This window comes from Rosa rugosa, chromosome 6 (genome assembly GCF_958449725.1).
Source record: "Rosa rugosa chromosome 6, drRosRugo1.1, whole genome shotgun sequence".
Taxonomy (NCBI): domain Eukaryota; kingdom Viridiplantae; phylum Streptophyta; class Magnoliopsida; order Rosales; family Rosaceae; genus Rosa; species Rosa rugosa.
Window position 1 is genome coordinate 2,376,394 of NC_084825.1, and position 14,650 is coordinate 2,391,043.

The following is a 14,650-nucleotide window of genomic DNA, read 5'->3' on the forward strand; positions in this document are numbered from 1 at the left end:
TCATATACGACAATGAGAACTACAAGTTTCATTGCTCAAGACTCGAGTCCTCTGACCAAGTAGTCTTAGAACCTATGGTTCTATAGACATCACACGAATGTTTTTCTCGTGTGTTCCCTATGGGATCCATTGTTCATATTTATGAACTCTTCGAAACCTTTGTTTCGTATATGAATTTTTCATAGAACATATTGTTCTAATAATTATGGATCCTAATATATCTCATCTTTTCTCTTTATAGAAAGATGACACATCTAACAAAATTGGACTATGATCCTCTTAAAATTTCTGGCAAGAACTATTTGATGCTGAAATTCACCTTATGGCCTGCTAAAAACTTTGGAAATGCCATCAAAGTTGACAATAAGTCATCTGTGCAAGATCCCGCCAAGCCTATGATTTTCTTGCGTTATCATCTTGATAAGATCCTAAAAGATGATTACCTTACGGTGAAAGATCCACTTGAGATTTGGCAAGCATTGGCTGATCGATTTGCTCACCAGAAAACCATTGTTCTATCTAGAGCACGATATGAATGGACGCATTTTGCGCCTTCAGAACTTTAAATCTGTCACTGATTTTCAATTCCGCTAAACATATGATTACCTCCCAACTAAAATTATGTGGAGAATCTGTCAGTGAAGATAACAAGCTCAAAGTCCTGATTTTTTGTGGACAATGGAAAACATATTGATTACATGATCAGCGGTGGTTTTCTTGATACCGATTAATTTTAAGCCTATGTTTAGGCGTTTTTTTTGTCTCTATTTATTTTGTTTAGTCATTTTAAGCCTATGTTTTGGCACCGATTAAACGTAATTATGTTTCATTATCTTTATCTGTTTAATCATATTTATTATGTTTAAATTACCTTTATTACAATTCTTTCATAACTGAATTTGTCGTGAATATTTGTTGCAAGAGCTACAATTATCATGATAATATTTTTAATTGTCATTATCTTGTAGTTATTGTTATTAATAAGGGGCTGTGACCACTTACCCAATTTTTGGCTAAAAATTGCCCACTTACTCCACCAAGAGTTTTTTAACCCCATTTTCCCAATCTAACAGTGTTTGACAGTATTGCCCTCATTTTAATTAACAAATTACACTCATATCTCTCTCTCCTCCCCCTCATCGATTTCTCTCTCTCTCTTTCTCTCTCTTTCTCTAACCTCGTTTCAGGCTCTCTTTCTCTCTCTCTCTCTGAGCCACCACGCCCACCACTCCACCGTCGATGTCGGCCTCCACCGCCGCCGCTCTGTCCCACCGTCGGACCACCAGAGGATGACGCCATCTAACTCCACGATCCCAACCCCTCTGGGCTTCGCCGATTTTGTTCGTCAGATGTCCGGAAAGCTCTCCACGCCGGAATCGGGTCTGGGCTTCCCTTGCAGGTCTCGGACGACGTCAAAACTGTGGTCTATTGGGGGGTAATAGACAGATTATTGCCCCCCACTAATTTCTTAACTGTGGTTAATTAATCACTGAAATTAGAGTTTTGATAAGTCTTATGTTGTTTTGAGTTTATTAAAGTACAATAATCTGTCAATAATAGTTAAGTGAAGGGTTCTGACTTAAAACGAAGACATTATTTGGGGGCAGTAATGTGTCTACTGCCCCCCACTAAACCATTAAAACTTGCACCAGTTAAGTGAAGGGTTCTGACTTCGTATGAAGACATTATTTGGGGACAGTAATGTGTCTACTGCCCCCCACTAAACCATTACAACTTGCACCAATTTCAAGGATTCACAGTGTATTGCACTTTATCACAAACGAAACAACAAGAGATGATTACTGTCTCCTAAGAAAGACATTATTGGGTGGCACTAATGTGTCTACTGTCCCCCAATAGACCATCAAACATTACACCGCTTCCTATGTTTCACAGATTATAGAAGTTATTCACACTCAAAACAACAGATAATGTCTAAAAACCCACATTATGAGGGTCAATATTCTGTCTACTGCCTCCCACTAGACTGACACAAACCACACAATTTTTTTCATTTATCGACTACTGCAATTTAACACTACATTTACTTTGGAATAGCAGTTTTTAGTCCGTCAATAAATAAAGCAGTCATCATTAGCCCCCAATACAAAGTCTACTGGGGGGCACTAATGTTACAATTTTTATGGTTATGACTGCCCAATAGCAGATAGCAGTTTTCAGTCCCAGATAGCAGTTTTCAGTCCGTCGTCGATTCCTTCAGAAGGTCAACCCCGGCCTCGCCGAGCTTCTCAGCGACGAGGACCGTCGGCTTGGCGTCGAGCCTGACAGCGGAGAGCACGACGATGAGTTTCGGCGCGGCGATGGAGAGAGCAGGCGTCGTGGGCGACCTGCTGGAGGGATGGAGGGAGGGAGAGAGAAATCCGACGTCTTCTGGAGAGAGTGAGAGAGAGAGAGATCGGTGAGGGGGGAGGAGAGAGAAATCGGTGAGGGGGGAGAGGGCAAAAAAGTCCCAAAAATAAATAAAAAGAAGACAAAAAGAATTAATTGGGTAAAGGGGAAATAATCCCTTAGAGTGTTTTGGGTAAACGGGGTTAAAAAACAGTTAGTGGAGCAAGTGGGCAAATTTTAAGCTAAAATTGGGTAAATGAGCATTTTCCCTATTAATAACTCATTTTATTATCATTCTATTACCATTATTCGATACTTACCATAGTTATTTATTTTATGCGATCATAATGAACATTTATTACTTATGATTATATCTACCTCATATGATTATGTCGTTTGTGAAAAAATAACAAAAGTATTTTTCCATCGCTGGGACTTGAACCCAGGTCTTTTTGGATGCGAACCAAATATTTTAACCACTAGACTACAACAGTTTTATTGATTATTTTTATAATGTTATATTAATGCAAGTTTCAATTACTGACTCTAAATGAATCTGTCTCTATTTTAGAATATTCTGTTACTCACCAATTGATATCAACAATATCAATTATATTTTCAACAGAATCAAGGTATGTATTTTCATGAGTTTGACAACTTCAATTTAATTTCCTCTTATTATCTTATGTGATAATTTGATATAAAATTGTCAATTTATAATGAGATCGAAACTACATGTTTCTTGATTCAATTTCATGAGGACTTAAAATTCCTCCACTGATTGTTATACAATCAAATAGATCGAAACATCTTGTTTCTTGATCTCCAATTATGTCAGGACCTTTGTCCCTTCTCTTTATGACTACATGTGAACCTCTGTTCACTCCACTCTTAGAACATGCTTCTAATTGTGAAGACTCAAACCAAATGTTTTGAGTATGAGGGCTATGATCCCTAAATCTATTATTTATTGGAGGATATGCTTATACTCATATGGACTACTGTCCCAGACTCAAATTTGAGTATATAATTTTGACATTTGTTTTCAGTGTCAAACAATAATATGAACCACGTGTTCATTAATAAATTCATTTTGAACCATGAATGTTCATGATAAATATAATGACAAACATAGTTGTCTTGCACGCATATAATGCAACTATGGACATGATCCATTGCAATTGTTGATATTTTTTCACAATTGATGCTTCAAAAAGCTAAGGTAACAATCATCTCAAGAGCTGCAGATCTTGATTGATGACTCCAACTAAGCTCGTATTATGTTACCTATGTGGAATACCATTGCATATATTGGTGATGAAATTTCCACCGACTTTATGTTGTATTAATCAACTATGAGTATACTACTGTATACTATATCATGAATTAAAATTTCATTGAGCCAAATAAAATTATTTTGGCGTGACCAATGTGTCTTTATTTTATCTACTACGTCATGTAGACTCATCTGCATACATACTTTACATTGTTGTATAATACAACCATTGTTGCAAACCTTCCTAACAAGGAAATTATAATTTATCGCATATCTGCGAGTTGTCACTTTAATAAGACAATTCTCCCGTCATTAGGGGGAGAAATATTATGAAAAACGATATGAATTGGTGTGTGATATTTATCCACCATGTCTTATTATTATCTTAAGAAAAAATCTCAATCAATTATGAGAAATTGAGAAATTAAGTGACACTTATTAAAGACAAGTTTTTGACCTAAAAATTGGTTTGGGCTCGCCACCCACCAATGGATTTCCAATCCAAATTTTTTTGCACGCATATTTTGCGAATGGTCAAACTAGATGGTCTTCCCGCCGTTAGGGGGAGGAAACACTATTGTAACGGCGTGCATTATGTGGGATATATTCACCAAGTCCAATGTTGTAATCTCCCTAGCTATAAGGGAAGATTATACAAGCCCTATAACACTCGTTATGAGGTTATATAAATATCCACATTCTTTAATTAATTTGTCCTTGAGAGACAACAAATGCCCTAAAAGAGGCATGGGTACCTGATATGAATAAGCTTATTATCGCTAATGCATGCATATATTTTGAATGTGTGATAGATCTCTAATTGATGATCATTGATGATATCTCATCTGTAGTTGCAACTAAATATCATCAAGGGCTATATACTACCACGTTTTATTGTGTCGACAAATCATACTATTGGCCAAATTGGGAGGCAATTCCAATGAATTTAAATATTGTAAACGTGATGATATACTTGGACTTTATCTACCCTAAAAATTACAAAGGGTGTACTAAAGTGAATTGAAATCACTATGACACAAGTCTCTTTATAGAGATATGGGCTTATCATTCTTCTCCAAGCGATAACTTTTCTATAAGTACAGTGTTACATATAGCTATTATATTGACGAGAGGCTTATAGCAGGTTGTCATGATTATTATGAAGATCTTGAAGGCAAATTGCTAAAAGCAAATCCCCAAATCCTATGTGTCATTATAAGCATATTGCTTAACCAAATCCTTAATGGATTCATATTGCCAAAGGCAAGTCCATGAATGAGTGAAAGAGCTTAAAGCTCACTCATGGAATCAAAAGTCTAAAGCTCATACATACTCATTCAATTATGGTCAAAGTAACTTATTGCCACAATGAGTACTATGACAACACTAAGAAATCGAATTCGAATCATACTCATAATGTTGCAACATATTCTAACTTTCGCGAAGTTATGAATTTATCTAGAGCTCATATTGAGCCTATATGAAATTATCAATTACACTAATTGATATTTATGGCTAAGTATGCCATACATAAATTTCAATGCTTGGAATATTGTATAAAGGTAAATGTGTCAATTGTTGTTCCTTTATATTGTTATTTTTTGCTAATATCTTTATCTATAATTTGAACATATGAAATTGGTTCTACTTGAAGTAAGATTTATAGTTTTATTGGTATTACCCTAACTTTTGCAGGAATAACAATTCATGATGAGTCCCCTTTATGCAAAGCACACATGGTCTCACCTATGTAATCGACACACCATATCCAATATACATGGTGCATGTATTTTATTGCATACATGATTGAAGCTTGCAAAAATCAGGGGGAGATTCTCATCAGGGGGAGCATTCAAAATATGCTACCTAGGACATATGCGCGTTGTACTCTCACTACACCAAAAACTGCATCACACAACGGTGATCACACAACGGAGAACAAATCCTCTGTTGTCTGTTGACGAGAATTGAATCATACAACACCTTTAATGAATCTTCGTTGTATAAAGATGCTCAAATTATAAAACTTCTAGTTAGGAGGTGATGGCACAACAGAAAGAGAGATTATCTGTTGTCTGAATGAAAGAAAAAGATCGACATATTTCCCTCCTACCATTGAGTCAAATTTGGCTCCAAATTGTACCCTAGATGCTATTAAATTGGACAACAGTTTAGTTACTTCCGTTGTAGGAGTATACCTGGAAATCATCATACAATGGTTTTTAATGTTCTGTTGTGCAAGTGAGTACCAAAATTTGGAGATGGCTCCAAAATGACATTCATTCCCCCCAAAACGAGAAAATTTGGCTTCAATTGTTTGTTATGCTTGCAAGTTCCAACAACAGAATGAACTATTTCTGTTGTGTGAATGAGCAATGACTAGCCTAAGCGCGAAACCTAACATTTTGATTGTAGAGGAGGGAAATTTCCATCTTTTATTCCCTTAGCTATGTAACAAATCAGACAACGTAAACATATCTATACGTTGTCTGTCTGACTTAAAAAAAAAAAAAAAAAAAAAAGTTAATGCCTATTGCCTTAGCCAACTCGATCGAGGGCACACTTAAACAAACTTAATGCCTTGGCCATTTTTCATGTCTGAGAGAGAAACCCCGACTTTTTCTTCACTTCGAGCAAAATCTGGAGCTTTTCTTCACCATCTTCTCAAAACACTTAGCCATCACAAATCACCATCCTTCAAATTCTGGATTTAGGTTCTATTCGATTGGGGTTCGATTTGGGTTCTACTCGATTAGGGTTCGATTAAGGGGTTTTTCATTCTGCTAATGGGGGATTTGGGTTCTGACCAATCGAGTTGGGTTCTCCCCCGAAACCTATCCCTCTACTCCCTCCCCTCCCGCTCGCGCGCTCTCTCTAGGAGGTGCAGAGATTTCTTTGTGGCTCATCTCGGAGGTGCATCCTGGCGTTGACTCGTCGGAGGAAGGCGAAGAAGATGGTGGCTACGGTGAGTCCACCCCGGTGGTCAGAGATCGGTGACGGAGGAGAGAGATTCCTCCAGATCCACTTTTTCTCTCCTCCCACTCTCTCTCGTCTGTGCTTCTCTCTTCAACTAGTCCCTCAACCTTTAATTCTGATCAAAATCAAATCTTTACAACTGGTTAGTGCTTGTCTTCTTCTAAAAGCTATCAGCTTCTTCTGGGTTCTTCAAAATTTTGAGTCTTTTTTATGTTCTTGTTGGTTCTTGGTTTCTGATCCTTCGAGTGTTAATGATTCTGTAGAGCTGTGACGAGAGAGGAAGAGGAGAGAGATGGCGGAAGAGAAGCCTGAAGTGCTTGACGCGGTGCTGAAGGAAACAGTTGATTTGGTATATAGATCTGAGAAAATTTCAAAGCTTTTTGCTTGGTTTTTGGTTTGCTGTGTGGTTTTGGTTTAAATGGGTGTTTATGAACTCTGTGGTTGTAGGAAAACATACCCATTTTGCAGGGTCTTGCTCTTCTTACCAAACTGTTTGGTTGAGCTTTTACATTATACTTTTTGGTTTAGTATGCAATTGATTTGCTATGCATTGGTCTGTATTTGCAGGGGTCCATTCACTTGCAATTGTCATGACTGAAACAGAAAGAGGAAGACTTGAGCAATACAAAGGTAAGGGCGTAAGGCATGCTTATGCACATTGCAGATTAAAGTTTGAGTCCTGCAATTGAAGGTTTAACATTATTTTTTTTTTCAGGTCTTGAAGATTTGGAATTTATATAAGGGGTTCAAACCAGGTGAATGGACAATATATATCACTGCAAGAAAGAGATTAGTTTAGCAATTGATTTGGATTTGCTTACTGAATGATTTTGATTCCATGTGTAGCAATGGATCCATTGCAATCACTATGCGGAAGGAAAAAACAAGGTTATCTGATGAATGTGTATGTAATTGCTTAGTGTTGCTGATTTGAGTCTCCTTTTTATTTTTATTTTTTTCGCTTATTGAATTATATTTTTAAGCTGTGGGAGGGGAGAAACATGAGTTCTCTTCATGTCCTTAATATTCAATATCCATTGTTCACAAAATCTGGGTTCGTTGTTCATGACAGTTTATTGATTCGTGCATCATTGAAAATTCAATGTCCTTCGACAGAAAAAAAAAAAACTGAATTCAAACGGTATATTCCTTTGCTTCCTCAAATTCTGCAAGTAGTAATTTGCCTTAATTCTTTGCTTCCTAATTGTTCTTTTTTACTAATTCAGATATAAAGGGTTCGGCTCTTGGTTCTTGGTTTTCAAAGAGCTTTTGCTTATTATGATGCTGCAGGGAAGGAACAAAGAATTTGAAGACCAAAAAAAAAAAAAAAAAAAAGGAAGAAGAAGCATAAACTGAGTGATAAAACTTGCTCCCTTCTTTTCATTTTGAGTCTGTTCTTTTATTTATCTTGGCTCAAATAGCTTCTTCTTTTTGTTTTTTTTTGTTTTTCTCAAACATCAATTAGCTGCCCTTATTGAATCAGCCAAAAGTGGGGTTTGTGTAGGTGTGGACTGAATTCTTTGCATGTCATATTGAATAATATGTATTTGATGTTTAGGTCCCAATGGAGTTTAGGTTTCTATTTGATCATCTATTGGCAGGACAGCCCTCTAGGTTTTGGATTTGACACATTCTGGAACCTACATTATTTGCCAAAGTTGTGTGCCTATATACAGTAACCAACCATGAGAGAATACCAGATTACTCTTCTATACTATATTTTCTAAAACCAGGCCAAGGATTAATTTTCTCATCTTTACTAACCAAATAGATATTTTATGATAGGAATCTGATTCATATATGATTTCTTGTTTGAGCAGATGTATGCTTAACTTATGAGAATGAATCTGCTTTGAAGAGGGAAGTACTAATTGGGAAGAAGGATGAGATATATGGTGGCAGGTTAGTAGTAGTACAAACTCCTCTTTCTATAGGCTTTCATGAAAAAGAAACAATTATTTTTTCTTTTCTCTTTGAGCTTTTAGTCCCTGACCTCAACTATTTTATCTGATATTCTCATTTTGTTAACTGACCTCAACTATTTTATCTGATATTCTCATTTTGTGAATTGTGTTTGTTCATAATTAATCATAGATGTGAAGCTTTACAGTGTTATCAATGATGAAGTACTGTACCACCGGGGAGGTAGAGATATCATGAGGAAAGTGATTGTGATCACCTCCTGCTTGCCTCGAGATATGGACTTTATCATGCAAAAGACTCTCACAGTGAGCCTTTTGTTACTCGTTTTTGATGTTTTGTGTGTCACCTCCCATGTTTGCTTATGCTGCTTACTTGCTTAGTTGTCAAGGAGTTATGTTTGCTTCTCTTTTATGCAGGCTGCGGCGTATAAGTGTGTTTCTGTTGAGTTTCTGTTATTTGAGCAAAAATCAGCCCATTTTAGCATTGTCCTTGTTCAAGCTTGGATTCAGTCCTCAAATTATAGCATTGATTATTATGCAGGTTTACAGCTTTTCTTCTGCTAATTAAGTTTACTGGTCATCCTTTTTACTGAGAAAAGATTGCCATCTTTTTAATTTTTATTATTTTTATTTCATGGTCTTATTACATTTTGCTGTGTTCAACATATCTGATCCTCAACTTATATATCTTTTATTCCTGCAAAGAAGGGGTTTTCTGTATTGAAGATGTTTGTACTTCTGGGATATTGTAGGGTCAAGCATGTGATGCTGACAAGTATGTTATTGGTCTGTGGTGCAATGGCAATGATGTGGATATGTGATACCATTACACAATCTATATTTGGTATGATACTTGACCTTTTGGTTACTTGTTTGGTAGCAATATAGTCTTGCTCATATTTCCAGGAAATTTCTATACTTGTCATCTTGAGGCCTCATTTTGTTTCTTCAAAAGCAGTATATTAGTTTTCATATATACTTGACCTTTTGGTTACTTGTCTCACACCCAGCAAGGAATGTTGTCTGCCTTTTTGGTCAAGTTTTAATTGATGTGTGTTTCATTTTGGAGTTTGTGTTATGATTAATGGAGTTGAGAGGAAACGATACTGAAGCTATGTTTTAGTTCATTTAGAATTCTGGAGTTTAGTGCTTTTTGTTGCGGATAGTTGATTAGGTGGTCAACAATTTACCCCAAAGGCAGTTTCTTGACACCTCTTGTGGCTTTCTTTCTTTGTTTTGTTTTGTCTACTGAGCATGGAAAATCTGATCAGTTTCTCAACGTCAGATTTAAGGAGATATAAGACATCATAGATTTGTATAAACTGCTTGTTAAGAGGATCTCATTTCTGTAGCCTTTACTTTTATGTACGTCATCATACAATATACATACTATTAAAATGCAAACTAAGAGAAGAGGTAGAAATCTGTCAAGCACAAATTAGTCATTGCTATTCTAGTACCTAGTACCTCTCTATCTTATTTGAGATAATTGTTCTGTCCTTACTTTTGTTATACTTACTAATTATTATGGCCGTCTTTGCTATGCGAAGAGGGGAAGGGAGGAGATGGTGAGTACTTAAAGTACTTGGCTTATACAAGTCTGACTTATCTATGTTTGTCTTCTTGCAGTAATGGAGAGATTTGATCTACAAAAAGCACTTTTGGCTACTCTTTTCAATGCTCCTGAGAGACCCAAGGAGCCGGAGCTAGAAAGACCCGAGGAGCCAGAGCTACCAAAAAAAAGAATAGTAAGATCAAGCAAGGGTCATTGGGAGATCAAGCATGGACTACCAAGCTATACTTTCTTTCATCATGCAAAACTTAGGAAACTTAAAAGCTTCTTAGTCTATGATATGTATGAATGCTTTAACAATGTTCCTTAAATTCAATATTTGATGAATTGATGTATCACAATGCTTTTGGTACAAATATTGATCATTTGATGGTTTGCATTCAATTTGTCTTCCAATTGATCACTATTATATCCATTCAGAATTTGGGTATCCACACAACGCATTCATAGATATCACACAATGGATTTTAATAAGTAACATCATCTAGTTTTAAGCTCATACAACAGAAAATACTAGAACATAGTTGTCTTACTTTAAATCACACAACAGTTAAACTACAAAACCGTTGTATGAAAATCTCAACCCACAACGGCAAAAAAGCAAATTCTGTTGTGTGAACTGCTGCGCACAAGTGCTGCGCATGGGTGCGTCCGGCATCTGTCGAGTTCTTGGACAATGGTGTTAAGAAATATACGTCGACTGACTTTGTATCATACAACGGTGAATTCACCGTCGTCTGATTTTTCATCAGACAACATCGAGATAGACGACGGTGAGTCTTCAAATCAGACGACGTTTTTTCACCGTCGTGTGATGCAGTTTTTGGTGTAGTGTCTTTTTCTCCTTCGACCAGGATTGTTTTTGTCCCACTGGGTTTTTGTTACCTGGCAAGGTTTTTGACGAGGCAACATTAAGCGCGTCCAACACCATATCATTTAGTGGTGAACATCCAAGGGGGAGTGTTATAAATATTATATAAATGTGGTTGTCCACTGTAAATACTCATTAGTTATGTCCTTATGATGTAAACATTACTCCTATATAAAGGGGTCTAATGAGAATGAAATACACACTTCTACCTCCTCCTATATTCTGTTTCTCTATATCTCTCTCTAATTCTCTAGTTTATAACAAAATATTAATTTTATATTTTCTTATAGGTTAAATTTTCTCCTCGTCTTCATAATACAATCAACGTCTCTTCAAGATTATATGTATAAAACCAAATTGGTTGAAATATATTGAAAGAACTAAAGAAATTATAAAACCATCAAATATATTTTGAATACATGACTACATCATGATCAATCACTTTGTTTGCAAAACAACCAGCATGACTCATTCTTTACCGACTTTAATATTGACCATGACTATATCAATCACAAAGATGTTGACATACATTGAATAATTTAAAATTTTAAAGGCATCAAGTTTTTCAACTTGAAAAACAACAAAAGTAAGAAAGTTAATTTATTCAATCTTCTAGCGATATACGAACCTCATTTAAGAAAGGTAATTAGTAATTACCATATTGATATGTGCTGAAATTAATTAGCAATTAATTCTAAAAAAAAAGAATGTACTAAATAAAAATTTATGATCCTTTCAAAAAAAAAAATTATGCATAGCCCACCATTTTTTTTTTTAAAGTTTTTCTCATTTATTTATTTAAGGAAGAGGGGTTTAGATGGAAATTTGATGAAAAAAATAGACAAAAATTTATAAGGAATGTGTATTAAGTAATTGAGGGGGTGCATTTAAATTTCTCATTCTTTAATTAAGTACTTGTTAATATCAATCCTACACCAAATAATCAATCATTATCTAATAAGCCAACTACACATTACATTATTTTATTCATTTATATTTTTTCTTCTTTTTGGTACATATTTAATTCATGTTAGGCTCTAGTAAACTTCATTTTCGTTGTTTTTTAGGTCTGAATATTCAATATTTTTTCATTTTACATTCCTGAGCTTTATACCCTAAATCACTTGTGCCCGTACACTTTAATTTCATCACGCCCCTGTAGTTACTAATTTCAATCAATCTGGTCCAATGCTTAACTTTTTTGCCAACTATTGTGTATTATATTTTGAAATTCTCGTCATTTATGCTATAATTTTACATTCCACGTTAGTGAATATTTATCATACAAGGGATCTCAATAGAGTCACATTTTCAATTTACAAAATAATTGATGTAAAAATTAATAATTGGACAAGATTGATTAAATTGGAGAGCACTAGAGTACATGTGATAAAATTAAAAGTGTAGAGGCACAACTAATTTAAGGTGTAAAAGTTAAGGAGGTAAAATGAAATTAGCTCTTTAATATTTATGGGTTAATCTGAATGGCAAAATTATATATTGGAACAAAGAATAGCAAGCAACCAACTGTGGCCCATGCTCTTTAATATTTATGGGTTAATCTGAATGGCAAAATTATATATTGGAACAAAGAATAGCAAGCAACCAACTGTGGCCCATGCTCTTTAATATTTATGGGTTAATCTGAATGGTAAAATATATTCGAACAAAGAATAGCAAGCAACCAACTGTGGTCCATAAGTTGTTCTACTTGTAGAATTCTAAGGGTTTAATATATACATACGATCCCTGCATTCTGTAATTAGATACTTGTTAATAGCAACCCGACACCAATAAATTAATCATTATCTAACAAGCTTTTTGTTTTTGGTATATATTTAATTTTTTTTTTGTGAGTAATAGTTAGCCACTTTATTGATAATAATAATAAGAAGAAATATTACAACTTATAGATGTATAAACTACCTCAGAAAATAAAATAACAAGAACAATATTAGATGCAACTAAGCATTGGAAATAAAACATAACAAGGAGACTTAGGCATGCAATTAAGCATTTGATGCAGCACCGGACATAATCCGGGCTATGTAAAACGGTATCAATAGTATGGTCAACTATACTTCCACGCAAGGATAGACGTCGAATAGAAGGTTACCTTCTATCAAGATAACCGGCGATAGTGTGACCGATCTTGCCTACTCCACACATAATAATACGTCGAATAGAGAGAAGTCTTCTACCTAAGTAGCCAAAAAACCCATTCCAAAATGGCAATAAATTTTAGGCTAAAAAATCTTCTAGGTCCCAGATCCGTACCCTAACAGCATTGGGCTCATACACCTGTTGCAAAGCCCCAAGAAGGAAGGCCCACCCAAAAAAGACCCACAAAATTCTCCTCTAGGCATCCAAACATTCCCTGACTTCGATCTCGACCTCTACTCCACCGCCCTTGGTCTGAGAAAGATCATCCCGGCCACACCAACACGACGCCCACGGCTGCCACCACTGTCACCGGCCACAACGCATAGCCCGTCTAGACCCGAAGCACTGGTTCGCTCACCCTTTGCTATCAGATCATCCCCTCGATCTGATCGAAGGAATCCGGACAGCAGCTACTCCCACGCACCGGAAAACTAGGCTGAACTCTAGCTCCTCTCGAACCCCTCCCTCAGCCACACCACCACCAGACTAGAGTCGCACGCCGGCGATTTGAGTCATGCCCGACTTGGCAGAAGACACCCAACACTGGGTGTAGACTGGATCTAGGAAAACCATTGCTTCTTCCCATTGAATCGAACCACGATCAGAATGGATCTGAATAGGAGAGCTTGCCACAGGCCAAGATGCGAACCCTGACCCGATACAGGGCACGATGGGAGCCGTGCGCGAAAAAAACTGACACCGAAGCAGCACTGGAACAGTACTCTATTGATGATGGAGGAGATACAGAGAGACCGGAGGCGGCACTCTCCCGACCCTACCAGAGCACGCCGCTAGGTATTTTCATTCGGCTTAGCCTTAATTTTGGTATATATTTAATTCATGTTAGTTGATCCTCCAAAAACTTAGTTTTCATTGATTTCCAGGTCTAAATAGTTTTTTTTTTTATGGACTAACCTGACTTGAATGTATTTGCTTTAATCGAACCATGAAATGCAAGCCAGCCACTAATTGTGGCCCGTGAGTGTTTTTTTACTAGTAATTCTAAATGTGCAAGACTTTATATATATATATATATATACCCGTGAGTGTTTTTTTACTAGTAATTCTAAATGTGTAAGACTTTATATATATATATATATATATATATATATATAACCCTTTTAGTGAGATATTTATTTTTTTGGCCATTTTAAGGGATTGCTTATCAGACCAACTTTTCGATCACATATTGAGATCTCGACCGTATAGTTTTTAAGTCCATATGTGTAAATCAGTTCTACAAATTTTCAGCCAAATTGATGATCGTTAAGGCATTTAATTATAAGCATGAACAGTTCAGGTTTGACAGATTTGATTCGTCCATTGATTTAATCTAGTTCGGTACTTTAACAGTCATCAATTTAGCTAAAAATTTGTAGAAGTAATCTACGAATTTAGACCTAAGAACTGAATGGTCGAGATCCAAATACTTCATCAAAAAGTTGATTTAATAAGCAATCCCTTAAAATAACCAAAATAGCATTACTAGAAGAGCATATATATATAATCCTTGTATTCTT

At 35.9% G+C, this 14,650-nt stretch overlaps 1 protein-coding gene across 19 annotated transcripts; it reads left to right on the plus strand.

Annotated features, from left to right (window-relative positions):
* The first annotated feature begins 6,193 nt into the window (after positions 1-6,193).
* Positions 6,194-9,693, plus strand: LOC133713573 (uncharacterized). 19 transcript variants are annotated; one of them, XR_009848105.1, is made up of 10 exons: positions 6,194-6,743; positions 6,865-6,950; positions 7,169-7,231; positions 7,317-7,356; positions 7,448-7,505; positions 7,674-7,742; positions 7,828-8,503; positions 8,696-8,829; positions 8,941-9,064; positions 9,276-9,693. XR_009848105.1 is itself a non-coding variant. In XM_062139609.1 (9 exons), the coding sequence occupies exons 5-9, from the start codon at positions 7,502-7,504 to the stop codon at positions 9,287-9,289; spliced, it is 342 nt and encodes a 113-aa protein (XP_061995593.1). In that variant the 5' UTR covers positions 6,194-6,743; positions 6,865-6,950; positions 7,169-7,231; positions 7,317-7,356; positions 7,448-7,501; the 3' UTR covers positions 9,290-9,693. The 19 variants fall into 19 exon arrangements, 4 of the variants coding, with proteins under 4 accessions (XP_061995593.1, XP_061995591.1, XP_061995592.1 ...); XR_009848102.1 differs by having other exon boundaries at positions 7,317-7,505; XR_009848110.1 differs by having other exon boundaries at positions 7,317-7,505; positions 8,422-8,503.
* The last annotated feature ends 4,957 nt before the right edge of the window (positions 9,694-14,650 follow it).